Source organism: Zerene cesonia, chromosome 24, assembly GCF_012273895.1.
Source record: "Zerene cesonia ecotype Mississippi chromosome 24, Zerene_cesonia_1.1, whole genome shotgun sequence".
NCBI lineage: Eukaryota > Metazoa > Arthropoda > Insecta > Lepidoptera > Pieridae > Zerene > Zerene cesonia.
This window is the reverse complement of record NC_052125.1, coordinates 995,855-1,016,518: the sequence shown is the minus strand read 5'-3', so window position 1 is coordinate 1,016,518 and position 20,664 is coordinate 995,855. Positions and strand designations below refer to the sequence as shown.

General features: G+C 34.5%; 3 protein-coding genes across 3 annotated transcripts in view; 2 read left to right on the top strand and 1 right to left on the bottom strand.

Annotated features, from left to right (window-relative positions):
* Nucleotides 1-9,470, top strand: part of LOC119836338 (NAD kinase 2, mitochondrial) — a 16,796-nt gene extending 7,326 nt beyond the window's left edge. Inside the window, exons 3-10 of the mRNA XM_038361640.1 lie at nt 2,978-3,079; nt 3,680-3,788; nt 4,258-4,367; nt 4,747-4,870; nt 5,144-5,277; nt 6,115-6,254; nt 6,573-6,698; nt 8,054-9,470. Of these exons, the coding sequence (XP_038217568.1) occupies nt 2,978-3,079; nt 3,680-3,788; nt 4,258-4,367; nt 4,747-4,870; nt 5,144-5,277; nt 6,115-6,254; nt 6,573-6,698; nt 8,054-8,178 (970 nt within the window). The 3' untranslated portion in view covers nt 8,179-9,470. The remainder of the gene's footprint in view (nt 1-2,977; nt 3,080-3,679; nt 3,789-4,257; nt 4,368-4,746; nt 4,871-5,143; nt 5,278-6,114; nt 6,255-6,572; nt 6,699-8,053) is intronic.
* Nucleotides 9,471-11,344: 1,874 nt separating this feature from the next.
* Nucleotides 11,345-16,976, bottom strand: LOC119836427 (translin). Its single transcript, XM_038361742.1, has 7 exons — nt 16,791-16,976; nt 16,514-16,601; nt 15,741-15,837; nt 14,225-14,340; nt 13,242-13,324; nt 12,284-12,375; nt 11,345-11,495 (listed from the first exon to the last, which is right to left on the bottom strand). Exons 1-7 carry the CDS (start codon nt 16,866-16,868, stop codon nt 11,366-11,368), a joined length of 684 nt encoding a protein of 227 aa, XP_038217670.1. The 5' UTR covers nt 16,869-16,976; the 3' UTR covers nt 11,345-11,365.
* A 564-nt stretch (nt 16,977-17,540) lies between these two features.
* Nucleotides 17,541-18,878, top strand: LOC119836519 (histidine triad nucleotide-binding protein 1). Its single transcript, XM_038361892.1, has 3 exons — nt 17,541-17,699; nt 18,180-18,291; nt 18,682-18,878. The coding sequence occupies exons 1-3, from the start codon at nt 17,589-17,591 to the stop codon at nt 18,840-18,842; spliced, it is 384 nt and encodes a 127-aa protein (XP_038217820.1). The 5' UTR covers nt 17,541-17,588; the 3' UTR covers nt 18,843-18,878.
* Nucleotides 18,879-20,664: the final 1,786 nt, after the last annotated feature.

Genomic DNA, 20,664 nt, shown 5'->3' with positions numbered 1-20,664 from the left:
TGAAGTTCAATGGTAGGGTAGGTCAAAATCTTACAAAGGTTTTTTTTTACCATACGCATGCGGATAACATACGTAAAATGTATATGTATGTATTTTTATCTATATATATAAATTTGAAACCCGTTTTCCTTGGTCACGGCATCACGCGTGAATGGCTGGACCGATATCACTAATTCTTTTTTGTTGTATTTGTTATTATTAGTAGAAGGTTCTTACGGAAAATAATATTAAGAAAATCTCTCAGAAATATTGAAAAATGTACATTTAATTTTGCATATTTTAAAAAACGCGAGTAATTAATATCAATGTCATTCATAGCCATAGATTATATTTATATAAGGAGTTGAAATAGGGAGATGAAAGCGATATAACCGAATACCACGCGGGCGAAGCCGCGGGCGGAAAGCTAGTATATAGAATAAATCGACGCCTATAATATTTAAAACAAGTGCCTCCCAAAGTTAGGTCACGATCCCCAAACCATATATCTGTACAAGAAATTGCAATCGATTCGATTCATTTGTTACACGCTTTTTATTAGCTTCACCTGTATGTTTGTTTGTCACCGACTTCTTTGGGCGCGATTTTGATCCACTTTAAACGGCCAGATTTCGTTCAAACTTTGTAGATTTATTGAGGACCGATGACAATACACTAATTTAATAAAATTTTTCAATTTGCAATATATGATAAAAGCGTGTTTTTTAGTTTTTTAAACTATTGTAATATATTATTAAATTATTAGACTAATATAATTAGCCAATGCATTCACAACGTCGACATTCCGTCGTGTAACAGATATTTCATCATTTTCCTTTATCCCGTTTGTAAAACAAATATATTTAAAAAACACTCTTTTAATAAAAAAAAAATCTTCCAGGAAACATATTGAAAACATTCACTCTTTATTGAGAGATAAAAATAAAGTCTCTATACAGATTATGCGCACGGAAATTATTCGTTTGAAAGGGCAACAAACATATTATATCAGTATTTTGTATAAAAGTACAATTATTGTAGTATATAAAACACACATTTTATATAATTATTATTGTTTATCAAACAATAATTAAAAAAAAAACAAATTGTGATTTAACGTTTGAATTTAAATTTAAATTTTCTATAATGAATTCTTCGCAAAACCAAATCCATCGATGAAAAAAACATCATGATAAAACCAGCATGTGCCGATTGCGACATTAGAGCAATATAGATAATATAAATATGACATAAATAACAGAGTGATGCGGCAGTTTTATGCGGGTACTACGCGATGTTTTATACTCTGTATGTTATATGTTACTAGCTTTTGCCCGTAGCTACGCGCGTGTTAAATTCGTAGTAGTTTAATAGATGTTATTATACATGAATGCTTGCTCTTGAATGACTCTATCTATGAATAAAACCCTATCAAAAACTGTTCCGTAGCTCTGAAGCTTTAAGCATTTATAGGGACAGAGAAAGCGACTTTGTTTTATACTATGTAGTGTATCTTTATGTCAATAAGCTCACTTTACATGTCCTACTTCTTTTCTTCATTCTTCTTTTTTCATTTTTTCATTCTCGATTCTTCCAGAATCCTCATGACCTACTAGCATACAGAATATATCTCGCTATTTCGATAGCATCCAGTCAGTATCTCGCCGTCTCTTAAACACAGGCGGTTGCCTAAAATCGCTACATAGTATAAAACAAAGTCGCTTTCTCTGCCCGACCCTATGTATGCTTAAATCTTTTAAACTGCGCAATAAATTTTTATGGATTTTAATAGCTAGAGCGTTTAATATGATATGAAAGATTTATATGTATAATGCCATCTATTTAACTATTGCGAATTTACTTTATGAGCGCGAAGCCGCGGTCAATAGCTAGTTAAAACAATAAATGCTGTTTTTTAAAACCGAGTTATCCGAGAGTCTTGTAACAGCCTAAGCCAGGAGCTGATACCAGTTGTATATATATTCGAATAGGTAAAAATTCACCAGGCCCACTCTTATAGTTTGGCTATGAGGAAAATCAGCACAGCTACAGTTATTATCCTAACTGTTGCCCGTAGCTTCGCCCGCGCGGTCTTAATAAATTTTCGTGGTACAAATTTTCATTATCATCCCCTTGGGGGTAGAATTTCTTGTGGATGACTACGTCATAACATCTATCTGCATGTCGAATTTCAGCCCGATCCGTCCATTGGTTTGGGCTGTGCGTTGATAGATCTCTATGTCAGTTAGTCACCTTTGAGTTATATATACTCGTATATATATTTAGATTTAAGTGGATATAGAATACTTGATAGTATTTTCTTGTGTTTAATTTCACGCGAGTATTATACATTTGCAGTGGTGGCTCAGTGGTGAGAACCTCGGACTTCAAAATCGATAAGTCGGGGTTTGAGACCGGGCGAGCGTGCAGGAAATAAATTGATTTTTTCAATTTATCTGCGCATGTGGATAACATCACCACTGCTTAAACGGTGAAGGAAAACATCGTGAGGAAACCGGCATGTCCAAGAATTAAAAGTTCGACAACATGTGACATTTAGAAATTAAAAACCGATGTCTCTAGTCTCCCCGTGACCACGCTCGTTGTAGTGTTCGAAACGTCGGGTGAATAAGATAATGAATAAATCGCGTTTAAAATCTGTTAAAAAGTTTTTCATTTCTAAAAGAATATTTGATTTTCACTCCAGATTTTAAAACACCCTACAATATAATCGCTTCCTTGCGACGCAAGAAAGACAAAAGGGAAAACACTGTCGCATTTATAGTTCACTAAACGCTCGTCTCGGCTCCGTCCGTATTTAATTCCTGTTTTATCCCAAGGGAGCATTTAATCGGGATAAAATGTATCCTATCATCCAAGTCAGCTCACACCGTAAAATTCGTGAAGTAGTTTCAGCGTGATTGACGGATGAACATAGAAACAAACTTTCACGTTTATAATATTAGTGTGATTATAGATTTTTTTTTAATTTTTCCAGATTAACATACAACGAGGAGTTAATAAATTGGTGCGACGTGGTGGTACCGTGTGGTGGCGATGGTACCTTCTTATTGGCAGCGTCTAGGGTGCGGGATGCGAAGTAAGTCCCCGATTCCACAATCCCACTATATGGGTTTTTGTAAGAAATGTTTTTGATTATGGTTTTGTGGAGAACTCAATTAAACATCTTATCCCACAATCTATGTGGAGTTTTCTAGACGTTTTTGTATACTTTTATGGGATATTCTTTCGCTGTGTATTAATTTTACAACTATATTATCCCATCATCCCATTATATGTTCAAATTCAAATTCTAAATGATTTAAGTTTGTATTGTCTCTTTATGTTTGACATAGTCCTCTCAAGTCCTCTACACTCTCTATAGTCATCCTATCTCTACTCTAGTATATATATATATATATCTCTACTCCTTCCTCTTCCTACCCCTACGCATCCTAGTGCTTTCCTCTATTCCTTCCTCTAAGAAAGGACTTCTTAATCCCTCTCTAATTTAAGGTCGGGAATCCATTTGTAGAGGCGTAAGGTCCGTAATTGACCTTATGCGTCTAAAAATTTCCATGGAGGGTGGTAGACGACCCACCAGCTCCATTGCCAACGAAGTCATAAAAAAACAATTATTTAAAGAATGCAATAAATAATTTGAATTTTAATATAAAGGGATATAATGGTTATATTCCAGTAAACCAGTGATAGGCTTCAACAGCGCACCGCACAAGTCGGTGGGCCGGCTCTGCCTGCCCACCTGGTGCTCAAACGACGTTAAGGGCGCGTTGCATGCACTAAAAGAGGTATTTATACTTAATGGATGCACTAAAAATACTTCTGTTTGATTAAATAAATAATAAATAAAATCTTTATTTGCATAAAAACGTTACATGTGCAGTTATATGAATCCTTAGGCTCCTGAACTAAATAAACACTGCGTCTCAGGAGTCAGAGGCTTCTCTCAATTGTGTTCTTATTATTACGTTCTTAAACAATATAAAATTATACAAAAAAAAAAATTATATGCATATTCAGGATGTGTATGTGTTTGTTGCTCTTTCACGCAAAAACTACTGAGCAATGAAATTTGGTACGTAGATAGCTGGACAACTGTAATAACATATAGGCAACTTAAAAAACACTTTCTACTAAATACTTTCGTAAATAAGTGATCGTTTGGGAGAGTTTCGTCAGTTATTTATGTGTGTCACACAAAAACACAACACGATTATTGGTGAGGTGCTATAAAATATTTGTAATTAAAACTCCCAGGGTAGATTCAGATGGATGCGCCGCTCGCGAATACGCACCACTATAACGTGCGAGCCGAAGCTGTTGGACACTATAACGCCGGTGGACTTGCACACTTTGCACTATTGTAGGTGAGTTTGGTGCGAGTTTAGTGTAATTAATACTTACTTTACTTATTTTAATTTTTTTTTTCATTTGCACGCTCTGACATAAATAAGCGAAGCCGCGGGCGGAGAGCTGGCTTAGAAGAAAAACGTCATCATACTGACTTTCTTTAACACGCTTCTATAATTATAGTGCCCTGGCTTCGTCCGTGGTTCTTTCTCTCTATAAGAAACTTCCTAGTATCATAGCAATAACATAAAATAGAATTATCCGAATTAATTTTCTCGAGTTTCCCGCTTAACGACACATTTGGCGATGAATTTTCATTTATATACTTTTTTTAAGTTTAAAGGTTTTAAACCGAGTTTAATTAAAATTATTTCACATGAAGTATATTTTATATAGATACCCGCCGGTATCGAACCCGGAGGACGGGCAAGAAGCGAGCGTACGGCGTACGGACAGACAAACAGACGAAGCCAGTTCGAGCTTGGCCACTAAAGTATTGCCGTTTTTGGCCTTAAACGAGGTATGTTTATTTTATATATGTTAGTATATATAAATTGCGTGTCACATTGTTTGTCCGCTGAGAACTCTCTCTAAATTACTCAACCGATTTTAATCAAATTTGTACACCATGTGCAGTTCAGTCGCAGATAAATGACTGCCCAGGCGGAGCTGGGGCGTGCATCTAGTATAAAAAAATATGACACACTAGTCGCCTGCCCAGACACCGCCCGGAAAACATATATATAAATACAGCCTGTGTTTAGAGTTTTTCCTCTATATTTTAAAATTTCAGGTATTTATAGGCGAGAGTGTCACATCGAGGGTGTCTCTGCTTCGATTGAAAATAGACAACGGCAAATGGACGCACACAAAGAGTTCCGGCTTGTGTGTGACCACGGGTACCGGTAGTACCTCTTGGCATTACAGGTAAAGTTGAAGTGACCAATTTATTTTGTACGCATGAAGTCTTTATTGACTCGAGTAGATTGTAAATTAAATAACTTTGTGTTTGGTGCGTGTACAGAAAAGGTACTTACCTCTTAGCATTACAGGTAAAGTTGAAGTGATAAATTTATATTGTACGCATGAAGTCTTTATTGACTCGAGTAGATTGTAAATTAAATAACTTTGTGTTTGGTGCGTGTACAGTATCGGTAGTATCTCTTGACATTATAGGTAAAGTTAAAGTAATAAATTTAAGTTGTTTTATGATTAAAAACAAATAGGCAAAACGATTGGACAACTACATGGTTAAAACACTGTAAAAGATGTTTCACAGGTACTGATACCTCTTGGCATTATAGGTAAAGTTAAAGTGATAGATATAAAGTTCATCAACAGTCGAGATTAACAAGTTTGTAACAAAAACATTTATATTGAATTTGACTACAGGTACAGATAGTTCATAACAGATAAAGTTAAAGTGATAAAACGATTTAATAAGTTCGGTACAAGTTTGTGGAAGTTAGTGCGTTTTGTTTTTGAAATATTTTTTCACAAAAAAAACGACAGCGTAACAGACATACGAATCCTACTATCCTACTAATATTATAAATGCGAAAGTTTGTAAGGATGTGTGTGTGTTTGTTGCTCTTTCTCGCAAAAACTACTGAACCGATTTCAATGAAATTTGGTACGTAGACAGCTGGACAACTGGAATAACATACAGGCAACTTTTTATCCCAATATTCCTACGGGATACGGACTTACGCGGGTGAAACCGCAGGGCGCAGCTAGTTAATAATATTTATACATATTTTTCAGTATAAACTGCCTCCGCACACACTCAGTATTGGAGCTGATGAAGATATTAAAGGAAGAATACAATATCAGTCTGGACACTTCGTTAGAGAAAGCGCGGGAAGTCACTGAGAAATATAATACGAAGTTGATATTCCCGCCCGGTGAGTTATTGTTTCTTTGCTTTGGTTGCCTGGCAGAGATGGCTCTGTAGCCGTAAGGTCGCCTATTGTGCAATTTGTATTTTTATTCTATCATCATCATCAGCCCTTATGTTTTTCCCACTGCTGGGACACAGGCCTTCTGTGAGGGTTCAGGCCATAATCCACCACGCTGGCCAAGTGCGGGTTGGCAGATGTCACATGTCGTCGCTAACTTTTTGATTCTCAGACATGCCGGTTTCCTCACGATGTGTTTACTTCACATACTCTTGTCACTCGGATGTCACCGCACCCCCCTCACTATAAGCCCACCCCCCCCAGACTCGGAGCAGCTGGCGTACTCAGTGCGCGAGTACATCACGTTCGAGGAGTGGCCGGCGCCGCGCGGGCTGCGCGTGCGCGCCGCCGCGCGCTCCGTGCGCGCCGTCTCGCACTGCACGGACGCAGGTTTGTTGACCGACTGCGAAAAAAGGAGTATGCTCCGGCTGTTTTTTTCTTTGTGTATCAACCGATTTCGATAGAGTTCGTTCGTTTCTTTTTTTGGTAGTAAATTCTGAAAAGGGAGATGCTCTTCTCTTTTTTTTTTACTTTTAGGTTTCTTGACCGACTGTGAAGAAAGGAGGAGATGCTCCTGTTTCTGCTTCATTTCTTTTTTTTTAAACGGAGTAGCTCCTCCTTTTTTTGTCTATCAACCGATTTCGATATAGAGAGATATAATATGAGTATTTATATAACTTACACCTACAATATGCCGAATTACACGAAAGTTCCTGATGTCTCCCTCTCTATTATCGACATATCCTACTTCCTACTATATCCTACTAATATTATAAATGCGAAAGTTTGTAAGGATGTGTGTGCGTTTGTTGCTCTTTCACGCAAAACCTACTGAACCGATTGCAATGATATTTGGTACGTAGACAGCTGGACAACTGGAATAACATATAGGCAAAATTTTATCCCGATATTCCTACGGGATACGGACTTACGCGGGTTAAACCGTGGGGCGCAATTAGTATTTTATCTTAATATGAAAGTTAATTCCGTTGCACGCTTGGCCTAGGCCTGTGTGTGATGTATATCTAAGCAGAGGGGAAAAATGAATATAATAATAATAATAATAAGACGTCAAAGAAGGTATATACTGCTTTTATTAAGCGCTTTTTTTTACAGTGGTTAACGCGTGAGCGTAGAACCGAGGGGTCCTGGGTTCGATTCCCGGTGGAGAAAAAGTCTCGGTCTGGCAGGACACAGAAGGCTGATCACCTACTTGTCCATAAAAAAATCGATTAGTGAAACAGATGTATATCATCTGCCCCATACCCCAGTACACGGGACTTCACTACAACCTTCCCAGTCCATTCATACTTTCCAGTCATCAATCCTTTCCTAATCCCTGCAATCCGTAAAGAGGGAGACGCATTCACAAAAGCACCACCTCTGCGAAGGTTCATGGTCTGTGGTGATCGCTTACCATCAGGTGAACCGCCAGCTCAGTTGCCCGCTGTGATATATAAAAAACAAAAAAAAAGGTGTGTGTGCGATTCACACACGATAGAAGTGAAACTTCAGTAAATCGACGAAAGAATGAGATGAATATATATAAAATATAAAATATTACGTATATCTCTGTCTCATTCTTTGCCGGCTTCATTCTACACATTTTTGTATTTGTGTCTCTCACCTGTCGTTTTTTCCGTTGCATCAGCTTTGAAATCACAACGATTCTAAAGAAGTTTCACATCAAAAACTTTTTCATACAAGCATTTTTAAATTTATTTCTCTCAATTGTTACATTCCAGGCTTAGTTATAGACGGTAGTGTATCGTTTCCCTTCAACGATGGAACGCAGGCGCACCTCGAGATACATCCAGAGGACTCGCTCATGACTGTATGTATGGATGATACGCTGCCTTATACGACTTAAAAATGACAATTTTTTTTTGTGCCCAGTCTGAATGTTGTTAGGTCTTCGTGGATGTTTGTGAGGTGTGTTGTCTGCTTTAGTGCTATCTTGACAGCAGTGTTTCAGTAGATAGGGTTAATTTGTAATTCGTGGCGAGTCTAAATGTTAATAAAGCTTTTATGACACAACTAAATCTATTTACTAGTTGTCCGCCCAGGATTCGATCGTGGTACATAAAGCCAGGGATCACGAACATGGTGAAAGAATTTTTGCGTTCGGTCCAATAGTTCCCGAGATTGGCGCGTTCAAACAAAAAAACTCTCCAAGCTTTTCGTTATTATCATAGATTTGCGGTTAATATTATAAAAACAATGTGTAATTTGCCTTCTCTGAATGTTACATAGCTACTATTAGGACACAGACGTATCTAAATCTTATAAAGTCTACTTCAGTTATCTATGGTTTAGTCTATCATTACATCAATTTGTTGTTTCTGTCACGTCTGAATGTTAATAGAGCTACTTATAAAGAATTTTGAATTAGTGCCTAGTCTAGATATTGTTAAGTCTACTTGAACAAAAAAATCGCTATTATACAATAAAAGATGACGTTTCTTTTTTATTAATGCGCATAAGAAAATGTGAATTGAGTTAAGTCTATATAAATATGAATAATTTTGTATAGGTGCTGTAATTATTATGTATGTTTGTATATCGCTATAATCTCGCGGGATGGATTATAATCTAATCGATAATAATATGACAAATTGACAAAAAAAAGAACTCGTTTTTAACTCTTACCTTTCTTAAAGGTGAATAAATTATCCTAGATATATGTATTTGAGATTATCAGAAACGGCGTAGCAGATTTTGATGCGAGTTGTATTTGCAAAATGTTGTATGAAGACTGAATTTTACGATTCTATTTAAGGTTACAGTTGGATAATTCGAGTGATATACAAAGCATGTTTTATAATTTAGAGCAACTAAATGTATGTACACTAAATGAAGTTATCACTTGTAATTTCATTAATTTTAATGCGTTTTTAAAATCACCTGTAAGCGCAGTGGTAATTTGATGAAATATTTTAAACCTTTTTTCGCAATTCGATTCCCGATGAAACCAAAATTATGTTAGCATCACAATGGATATATTTTTTTTATAATATACAACTTCAGTTTATAAATAATTGCCATGCCTATCCTTAAAATGAAATAATATTATGAATACAATCGATATATTTGATAAATATAGTATTTTTCAATATTAAATTGACTGTAATTATCAAAGTGTAAATTATATCGAATCAGTGTTACTTTGCGTTTTTTTTTTATATTATACCTCTGTAAAAAATAAATAATAACATAAATAAAGTATTGCCAGTAATTTGATCACAACTGTTTTTACAGACTTTAAAGAAACATAGTTCATAAAACTAAAACACACTCCTCATTATAGAATAAATAAATTGTCTTGCTTGCTCTTATATAGAGAATATGTAAGGAATTTATTAAATGGCGATCCTAATCAGGATAATAAGATAGAGTCATGAAGTCCTCGATCCTTAATAAGTGTACAAGGTTTGAATTAAATCTGTCCGTATAAAGTGGGTCGAAATCGAGTCTAAAGGATTCGGTTACATACAAACATACAGGTGAAGCAAATAAAAGAATTTGTCTCAGGAAAGCCTAAAAATTTATTAAGCTATTATGTATAATGATACATTGATACAATAGCGCCGTAACGAAGCGTATTACCCTCCCGTAAGCAGTTATTACTTCAGTAAAATATAGCCGATGTCACTATAAATTATGATATTAAAATATAGGGAAGCTTTTGAAATAGATCCAATACTTTTTAAATTTATTTACAAATACAAATTTATCCTTGTATTTTTTTTCTTTTTTGATAAGTTGAAATGGTTTCAAGTGGTGTGTATTATCTAAATAACATTTTATAAATTGTTATAAAACAATAAACAATGTTCTGTATTTTTATATTTTGTATGTGTTGGTTGTTATTTATCATAGAAAATTTAAAAAAAAAAATTGGCATATTATAAGTGTATATCGTTGAAATTACTTACGAAAATAGACTTGAAGTTTAGTTGATATTATATTTTAAATTTTATGAACTATTTAGATGTTTTTTGCCGCCTTAGTTCAATTTTATCCTGGTCAGACGTCAGTTTATATGTAAGAAAAATATTGATCTTTGAAATTATTTATTGTGTCACTTGTAGTTATTTATTTGTATTGATTTTTTTTATAATTACAATAAATGTTAGCCTGAACTTATTGTTTTATTTTAAAACTACTTTTAACATCCCCATCACACTTTTACTTATGTCTGTTTGATAAATTTGTAGAATTTTCTTTCTTAGTTTGCGTCATTTTGTGGAGTAAGGAACGGGTTTACGGAAGGAATGTAGGAAAGGACTGGAAAGGGTAAGGAAAAGGAAATAGGCCTCCGGCTTCCCCACACCACGCAAAACACAGTAGCATGCATATATTTCACGCCGGTCTTCTGGAGTACTTCCCCAGTGGCACAATTCGTGCCAGCGTGCTCGACTACCTATAGCGCCATCTTTAATTTTCCATACACACGCCTACTAAGTATTTATTCAGATTATTCAGTTTTGTTGCAATAGAATATTTTACAAGTTAAAAATTGAGATAATAGATTCTTCTATTTATTATTTGATTTATAATTTGTATAGTAGAACCTACTGTTCTAGATGGAACTGGATTTAGTTAGATTAAAAAAAAAACGGCTCATTAGCTCCATTTTTATCGATATAAATGCGAAAGAAACTTTGTCTGTTTGTCTTGTCTCTTCTTCACGCCGAAACCACCACGATTTACATATAGTATGGCACGATGATAGTTTGTGACCCGAAAAGACATACGATAGTTTTAACCCCTGACAATCCCACGGGAACTCCGTCCATCTTTTCATGTACTATGCGGGTAAAGCCGATGGACAAAAGCTATTTTAATATATAAATTACGTGTCACGTTGTTTGTCCGCGATGGACTCCTTAACGACTCAACCGATTATAATCAAATCTGCACACCATGTGCAGTTTGATCCACCTTAAAATATGGGATATTTTATATTATTCCAATTACGATAAATGACTACCCGGGCGGAGCCGGGGCGTGCGGCTAGTATGAAAAAAAAAGCATTTTTAAACAACGACATTTAATCAATTATCACTGGTCTTCGGCAGAAGACCTCTAATACTGAGGTCATAGACAACTTCTTCTATCTTCTTTACGTCATATTTTAGCGCGTCGAAGCGCTTGCGCAGGTGGTCGTTCTTAAGGTTTAATAGTCTGTAAAAAAATATTATTCATACGTAATGCATTTGACGCCTCCTTGGCACAGAGGTAAACGCGTGAGCGTAGAACCGAGGGGTCCTGGGTTCGATTCCCGGTGGGGACAATAAAAAAAAATGTCTCGGTCTGGCAAGACACAGAAGGCTGATCAACTACTTGTCCATAAAGAAAATCGATCAGTGAAACAGATGTATATCATCTGCCCCATACCCCAGTACACGGGACTTCACTTTTTTTTAATGCATATAAAATTAATCCTTTACTTCGCTTTTAAACTGCGCTAGAAATGTATCTCTCAGTACATTAATAATCTCAACCGACTTTCAAAAAAAACGGTTCTCAATTAGACTGTATTTTTTTTGGGTTAGGTATGAACCGTTACCTTAGGACTTTCGACTGCGTGAACCGATTTTGATGATTGTTTTTTTATTTGAAAGCTGGTGCCTCCCATGTTTCATTTAAATTGGTTTCTTCAACTCTTGCTCCAATTGCCTCACAATTCGCGACTCGCTGTACCGATTTTGACGAATTTTTATTCATTTGCAAACCATGAGCTACACCTTCCATGTGCTCCTATATCAATCAGATGCAGTTGAAATGGGATAGAGCGTATGGGGCTTCATCATCATCATCATCATCAGCCCATATATGTTCCCACAGCTGGGATACAGGCCTCCTATGAGGGTTCAGGCCATAATCCACCACGCTGACCAAGTCGAATTTTTGATTCTTGGACATGCCGGTTTCCTCACGATGTTTTCCTTCACCGTTGGGGGTTATCTCACCTGAATCCAGCGTTCAATTCCATAACAAATTTCGATATTTGCAATGGTTTGTTATAATCGCCACGCGTCACCGAGTTTACAGCTAGACGGGACTGGAAAAAGACATAAAAATTTATTAATCTCACATATAAAACTAGCTTCTTCCCGCGGCTTCGCACGGATTAAATTCGGAGTAATTTAATAGATGTTATAATACATATAAACCTTCCTCTTGAATTACTATATTTATGAAAACAAAACCCCATTAAAATCCGTTGCGTCGTTTTAAAGATTTAAGCATACATAGGGACAGAGAAAGCGGCTTTGTTTTATCACCTTACTCCTCCGAAATGGGTGGACCGATTCAAATGAAATTTTGTGTGCATATCGGGTATGTCTGAGAATCGGCCAACATTTATTTTTCATACCCCTAAATGATAAGAGTAAGGCAGAACAGCGTTTGCCGGATCAGCTAGTATATCATATACTGGCTGTGCACTGCGGTTTCACCTACATTAATTCGTGAATAATTCCTTAATACAAAAAGACAATTACCTATTGAAATTATAACATAGTGGAATGAAAAATTAAAAAAAAACAGAGTATTAGAATTAAAAAAAAATTTTCAATTCAGACGATCCTAATGAGGATAATAAGATAAACTCATGAAATTATTGTATTGTCACCGATCTTTGATAAGTGGACAAAGTTAAATTTGTCCTATTCAAGTGGGACATCATCTAAAGGAGTTGGTTACATACAAACATACAGGTGAAGCTAATGAAACCTTATCTATACTATTATAAAGCAGAAGACTTTGTTTGTTTGAACGCAATAATCTCACGAACTACTGGTCCGATTTAAAAAATTATTTCAGTGTTAGATAGATGGCCCATTTATTGAGGGAGGCTATAGGCTATATATGTACCACGAACGAAACTGGGGCGGACCGCTAGTCAAAAATATATATTCTACATACCAACTCTGTACAAAGGTTCAGTAATCCAACCAAATAGTCTTCTATGTCCAAGTGGAAGCCATTTTTCCTTTCCTCTGCACTCACTAAAACAGAATAATAATTCAAACATGATAATCCTACTCGTACTAATATAAATGCGAAAGTTTGTAAGGATGTGTGTGTGTGTTCGTTGCTCTTTCACCCAATACCTACTGAGCCGATTGCAATGAAATTTGGTACGTAGACAGCTGGTCAACTGGAATAATATATAGGCAACTTTTTATCCCGATATTCCTAAGGAATACGGATTTACGCGGGTGAAACTGCGGGGCGCAGCTAGTATTATCGGTCGAACTCGCCACATTAACGGTTCCGTAGAAATAAGCTTAACAGCAAATTAAAAAAAAAAAAAGCTTGGTCATCCATCCAATTTATGACCGTGGCAACCGTTGTTTAACCTCAATGTTTTCTATGCTGTTATAGCGGCAACAGACATACAGTCTGAAAACTAACACGGTTCTTGAGATACAATGTGACAGATGGACCTATAGACATCACAGTCTTAGTAATAAATGCATCTATTTCCTTTTAAAAGTAGCTTTCAACTCCCGGCTTCGCTTTATTTAGTTGCAAACTGACAGAGTTTCATGCAAATGAATCCTTGTACCCCTAACAATAAGACTGATTTTGCGTTAAATCTAATTTCATTTAATAAATTAGTTCCAAACTGACAGAGTTTCATGCAAATGAATCCTTATACCCCTAACAATAAGATTGATTTTGAGTTGAATATAATTTTATTTAATAAATTAGTTCCAAATTGACAGAGTTTCATGGAAATGAATCCTTTTACCCCTAACAATAACTGATTTTGCGTTGAATATAATTTTATTTAATAAATTAGTTCCAAACTGACAGAGTTTCATGCAAATTACCCCTTATACCGCTAACAATAGGATTGATTTTGCTTTGAATATAATTTTATTCAACAAATGCTCACTCACCGCCAAGCACGGACGCAACAGTCTCGTGTGTTGCCAGTATTCCGGTTTCCAACCAAATCGTTAGCGAAATGAGATAACTGTATCTCTGCGTCATGAATCGCCAGTGGTCTTGGTATCTGAAATTCATAGGTGATTTTATATGTTTACAAGCTTCCGCCCGCGGCTTTGCCCGCGTTTCGGTGTGATTGATGAACATAAGATTAGTATGATATAAGATAAGATTCCTGTTTTATCCCAAGGGAGCATTTAATTGTATATAATAAAAAGTATATCACCCAATTCAGCTGATTACTAAAAAAGAAAAGATAAGAGACATTACCCAAACAATCAAACAGGGGGTTTTATGGGTGAGAAAGAGAGAAGACGCTGTGTTCTTCTACTCAAATAAACATATGAAATACACATAAATAAATTTAATTCTACATATAAATTGATGATGAGTGAAGTGCCCAGTTAAAAATTGCAATTTTTTTATTCAAAAACTATATTAATATTAGTTCAGAGAGCCTACTATAGCATTAATAAATTTATGGAATATGACAATCCATGGAATGTTGTCGCTTAAGAACCACAGGTCAGTTCTTTGGAATCATTATTATGTAGAATTAAAATTTAAAATTACTCTGTAGAAACTGCTTTTTGTACCAGTGGTAAATGTTAAAACTATAGTATGACTAGCTGCGCCCCGCGGTTTCACCCGCGTAAGTCCGTATCCCGTAGGAATATCGGGATAAAAAATAGATGTTGGCCGATTCTCAGACCTACACAATATGCTTACCAAATTTCAGAGGAATCGGTCAAGCCGTTTCAGAGGAGTATGGCAACGAAAACTGTGACACGAGAATTATATATATATAGATGATTCAATAATGCTTCAGTAAGAAGTCTAATTGTATAAATAAATGTTTGACTTTGAGTTAATAATTATTTTTGACAAGTGTGTATTAATGGAAATAAAAAAATAATGTAGCTCCAGATGGCTGATAGAAATTATTATTTTAAGTATATACAGCAGGTGGATAAGTGTGGGACAATAGGAACCTGCCTACAGCTGCTGTGTAAAAGGAAAACCAGACAGTTTTGAGCCGTAACGCGTTACATACTGTTACACTGTCGAATATTGCTGTCATGGGTAATTATCCGGTGTCAGCAATGTTTTGTGTATATAATGGGATGTTTTTAGTTTACGGACTTCTCTCTTAATGGTCGCGACACCACGTAAGCTACGGAAGGATCAGATCTGCCGAGCCTGAGAGGAGTACCAGTAACACGTGGGGTGCAGAGGTCAAATCGCTACTTATTTCGTGCATCAATTATATTGTGTAGTTGTGTGTTGTGTACAGTGTTTATGAAAGTAATAAACTAGTTGTATTCAAAGTATTTTGTGTTGTTTTTTAAACACAAACTTGCGTCAACTCAACAGTATGAAGGAAACAATGCTAACAAATGATTTACCCTCCACATATAAAGTAGCCAGATAAAAAAATAACTATAATGAATACCAATAATACCATACTTATAATATTCCGCGGCTGGTACCACTTCTTTTAGTTTGCCGTATCCTGCATTTGCTTTCTCAAATAACTCGCGGGCTTTAAGACAGGCAGATGAGACTGTAATATATAAATATACAGATTATTTAGATTTTGAATTAGAGGAAGGATAAAAAAATAAATTTTTAGTTTTATAGCATTCCAATGCTTCATGAGATATTTTTTTAAGAATTTAAATTTTTTTATCATGAGGTGAGATTTGGGGATTTGGCCGCCATCATTTTTAATAAAATTATTTTTAATTGATTTTTGGTAAGAAATTTCGTAATATGATCGAAATTATACCTTTACACCTGGCTGCAAAGAGGTGCGGCCAGGTGCGCAACGGCAACCGTGATTTTTTATAATCTTCATATTAATTCTTGTGATGTAGACGTTATTTTATTTAAAAAATAGATGAACGAAATTTCTTACCAAAAAATCAATTAAAAGTAATTTAATTAAAAATAATGGCGGCCTAATTTTGATAGACTCCTGAGTAAATATATATTCTCTTAAAATAATAAACATAAAAATTTGGTTTTATACAAAAAGTCGATGAGCACACCAATCCTGCAGCGGGATATTAGACCAAAAAAAAATCAAAAACAAAAAACCGAACCGGTAAGTGTAACTGCTAAATGGTAAATGCTAAATCTAAATTATGACGACTCAAAAGTGCTCCTTGAAGTTAAATGAATAAATAAATAAGTTCTAATTACTATTACATATATAATATTTTTAAAGAAATCATCACCAGCTGCTTCATCGTGGTGTATCACTTGCAATACTGTAGTAGCTTCACGCGAAATTTGGTCCACATCTTTGCATATACCTCTTATAACCTACAATTTTAATCATGAAGTTATTTGTAGAAGGCATTTAATGAATTAACGGGAACACACTTTTATTAACACAATGAAAACATTAAAATTTGATTTGGGCAGACTATCGTCCCTTTGTTGTACATAAATATAGTGATTGATAAAAAGTAACATTGTTTTGTTTGTTTGTTAGTATTTGTTTGTTCATACTTCTCGCAATTCTTGCTCTTGATCTAGACTCTTTTGGAATTCCCCGAATATAGTATTAATAATGTGATTAGTGCTCATTGTATTTATATGCGAAAATAATCTATTATTAAGCAATAGGATATTATTTATGTGAACTCTTTCAATCTTGCGAATTCATGAATAAATTATGAACCGGAAGCCGAAAAATACGGGCATGACTTTGACAGTGCTTTTTTTATTATAAAAAAAACGATAATAAAGACATGTCAGTTAATTCCTATGATTTTTATTACATAATAAATTGGTTATTTTGATGATAAGCAACAGCTCATAACAATTAATTTAGTATTTAAATATTACTTTTGTATTAGATGGTATGAAAATAAAAATAATATTTTATGTTTACCTATAGTAGGAAAGATTCGAAGAAACATTTTCTAGGTTCATTTTTTACTAGCAAGATACAACATTTACATTGCTATTTAGACATACATAATGATTTCATATTATATGTTTAGATTACATACGATTTTAATTATTACTTAATAACCATTTCCTAGAACCTATAAAATTTTTATCGGATACGTAAAAATTTCATGAGATTTGCAAATCTTGTTGATATTCAAATGTAATATTAATTTTGAGTATATTGTAATAATATATTAATATATCATAATATTATAGATTTTTGCTAACAGTTATAGTATCACGATGTTTCAGAATATATTTTATGGTCGAAACATTTGGATTTTTCTTCTTTACTGCATCTGTGACAGCCAAATACTGTGTTGTCAATGTCACAATTCAGAAGAGAAAATAATGGCCGGCGAAGTGGAACTAGCAAAAACTGCCGCTCCAGGCGGTGATACTATTTTCGGGAAGATTCTACGGAAAGAAATCCCTGCTAAGTTCGTTTATGAAGATGACCAGGTAAGAAAGCTACTTCATTACCGTTTACAGTCTACAACCAAACAATTAAGAAATTGGGTGCCCGTTCGTGCTGGTTGTATTTTTATAATTTTGTATTATTTATTTGAAACCTCTTTTTGATGATCTGATATACGAATAAAAGTTTCTCTACATTAATCTCCAAAGACTAATCATACAAATTATGACGAAAGCGTCAATAAATCTAATAGGAATTTTCTAGATATCCACCTAATGATATGTAACGTATTTGGTACGATGCGCGATTTTGTACTTCTATTTTTTGTTAAACAGTATATGAGAATGAATAAAAGATATAATGTGGTTCAAAAAAAATTGGGTTTACAGTGGTATAGTTAAAATCCTATTTGATTACTATAAATATTATAAATATCTGTATTTCCCAATATGGGTGCTTGGTACTGGAAATATTACATTTCTTTTTTCTAATGTCCAATAATCTGGCACCACAATATATTTCAGTGTGTAGCATTTCATGATGTAAACCCACAAGCACCAACCCATATTCTGGTGATCCCTCGGAAACCTATCTCGCAGCTATCCAGGGCTGAGGATGGTGATGAACAGCTTCTTGGTGAGTTTCATCTATGTGTGAAGTTTATCTTAATCCTCTGAAAAGTATTTTTAGTATCCTAAATAGTAAATATTTAGGTGGGAGATTTTTAGGCTTTTATTCAGAATCCAAATGATAAGAGACTTAATTAATTTGTTTTTCAAGTATCAAGATTACTTTTCAACATGTCTTAAAACTGAATAATTGAATGGTAATACTTGGTTTGACTTTTGTTTTGATTTATTTCTTTGAACCCTATTACTGTTCAACAGGATTGTATGTATTTATAGATCTTGATAGAAGTAGATCATAGCAGAATACAAATTAACATATCTACCATTTGAAAGTACTTTTAACAGTTTATTAATTCTTGAATAATTAATGTATGGAATATATTGTGATTTTTTTCAGGGCATCTCCTAACAGCCGCTCGTAAAGTAGCAGCACAAGAAGGTCTAGACAGATCAGGTTTCCGCTTGGTCATCAATGATGGAAAGAATGGAGCTCAGAGTGTGTACCATCTTCATATTCACATTCTCGGCGGTCGCCAAATGCAATGGCCGCCTGGCTAAGTTTTATAGTCTGTGATGAATAAATGTTTACGTTTATCTGTGGTGTTTTATTTATCGGCGGGAATTTTTACTTGACAGCTGTAAAATGTTGACATTTGACATTTTTAAGATTTTATGCAGGAACTAAATCAATTCTTTAATACCCATCGTTTGTTCATATTCATTTATCACAAAAAGTATCAATGGATAGCTAGTGTTATTTATACCTGTAACTTAATTTTAAATATTAAATTATTAAAAAAAAGTCTGAATTATGCTGTAGAACTTGTATGTATTACAAAGAAACAATTGTTTTAACCGGATTTAGAGAAATTAATAAAACAACACAGAACAATATCAAATGTATATTTATTATACTTTACAATAGTATTTACATTTGGCGGAAATGTTTGAATGAAATGCATTAATTTACGAAGTATTATTTAGAACATTACGACAAAAAAAAAACAAACATTTATGGTGCATGCACACGATCTCGAGGCACAGAATAATAAATGCTCGATGTTTGAAATAAGGTTTCATAAGAAAAATCAGCCAATTCAAACTAACTCGTTTATGTTGCATTTCATCGAGGCAATTAAATTTATTTATAGTAAAAAAGTAAAAGCACGATTTTTAAATGTTTTCTCTTAAAATACTTGATTCTGCCTTCAAATTGTGCAAATGATGTTAATTTTTATGTCAGCAATTGCACTAAAATTATTTAATATATTGCATGTGATGGTAACACAGAAGGCTACAGTCTAAGATGTCTTGGAAAATGTCGGGTTAAGTCTTGTCTATGCCATATACAAGACTAATCCCGACATTTTCAAGAAAACAATAGACCATGGTTTTCTTTTAAGATGTAACTTGAAAAATACAATAGGTATTTAACTATTAAAGCAGTATTACGAATGCTCTATAGTCTATAGCCTGTACACACTCAACATTAAACGTGATCGTGTGCCACCAATACAAAGAAAACAAAGATGAAAATAATAATTAGCTTTAAGTACATACTAGAATATAAAAGTAAAACATATTATTGTACTGAAATAAATTACAACAACAAAAAAATATACAATAAATATTTCTAAAATTAACACTATTTTATGAATGTCAAAATAATTTACCTGCACGTCATGGTTGTTTGCGTAACTGCATTGTAGTACATAAATAAACGACGGAAGTATACGTATACATAATTCATGCAGGCCTCGTATATAAGAGTAGAAAAGTAGGAAATAAAACTCTTTTTGCGGATTTTAAACGCATATTTAATAAATTATCCCGAACATGGGTAACCGACTGAAGGACCTCATTGCGTATATTAAACACTAGCTTTTTTGTGGTGATTCTCGATGCTAGCCTGAAGGTGTACTGCACCTTAGCACGGACGCGTGGGTGAACTGAGGGTTCACCCTGGTAGCGATACGCTCAAGGGCGTCCCCCCTTGTCGGGGACCGCGAACCTCGGCTTGGGCTGTCGCAGGAATAAACACTAAGAGTTGCAGTTTTAATTAATTTTTGAAATGGATCCAGTGGTTTGTGCGTGAAAAAGTGACAAACATAAAAATAAAGTTTACTTTATATAACATTAAGAAGTCAAAAAAGTAAAGTACGTGATATGTGAGCACGCATTAGAAAGAATTAGATACCTAACATACGTTTTGATTAACTGCAAAAAAAAATTACCAAGCCTCGTGCGCGGGGTTGTTGAAATTAAAAAAAAAATTACAAATTTAATTTTTAGTCTTATAGCGTTGAAATGCTTTATAAATGATTTGATGAAATGCTTTATAAATTATTGGCACATAAAGCCAAAAGAGTAAAATAAATTC

Bases quoted from the DNA above. Each gene is read 5' to 3' on its own strand.
- LOC119836519 (XM_038361892.1), top strand. From the start codon at position 17,589: ATGGCCGGCGAAGTGGAACTAGCAAAAACTGCCGCTCCAGGCGGTGAT. The intron at 17,700-18,179 runs GTAAGAAAGCTA...AATATATTTCAG, and splicing joins TCGTTTATGAAGATGACCAG to TGTGTAGCATTTCATGATGT. The intron at 18,292-18,681 runs GTGAGTTTCATC...GATTTTTTTCAG, and splicing joins TGGTGATGAACAGCTTCTTG to GGCATCTCCTAACAGCCGCT.
- LOC119836427 (XM_038361742.1), bottom strand. From the start codon at position 16,868: ATGAGCACTAATCACATTATTAATACTATATTCGGGGAATTCCAAAAG. The intron at 13,325-14,224 runs GTGAGTGAGCAT...ATTCTGTTTTAG, and splicing joins TGTTGCGTCCGTGCTTGGCG to TGAGTGCAGAGGAAAGGAAA. The intron at 12,376-13,241 runs GTATGTAGAATA...GTCTTTTTCCAG, and splicing joins TGAACCTTTGTACAGAGTTG to TCCCGTCTAGCTGTAAACTC.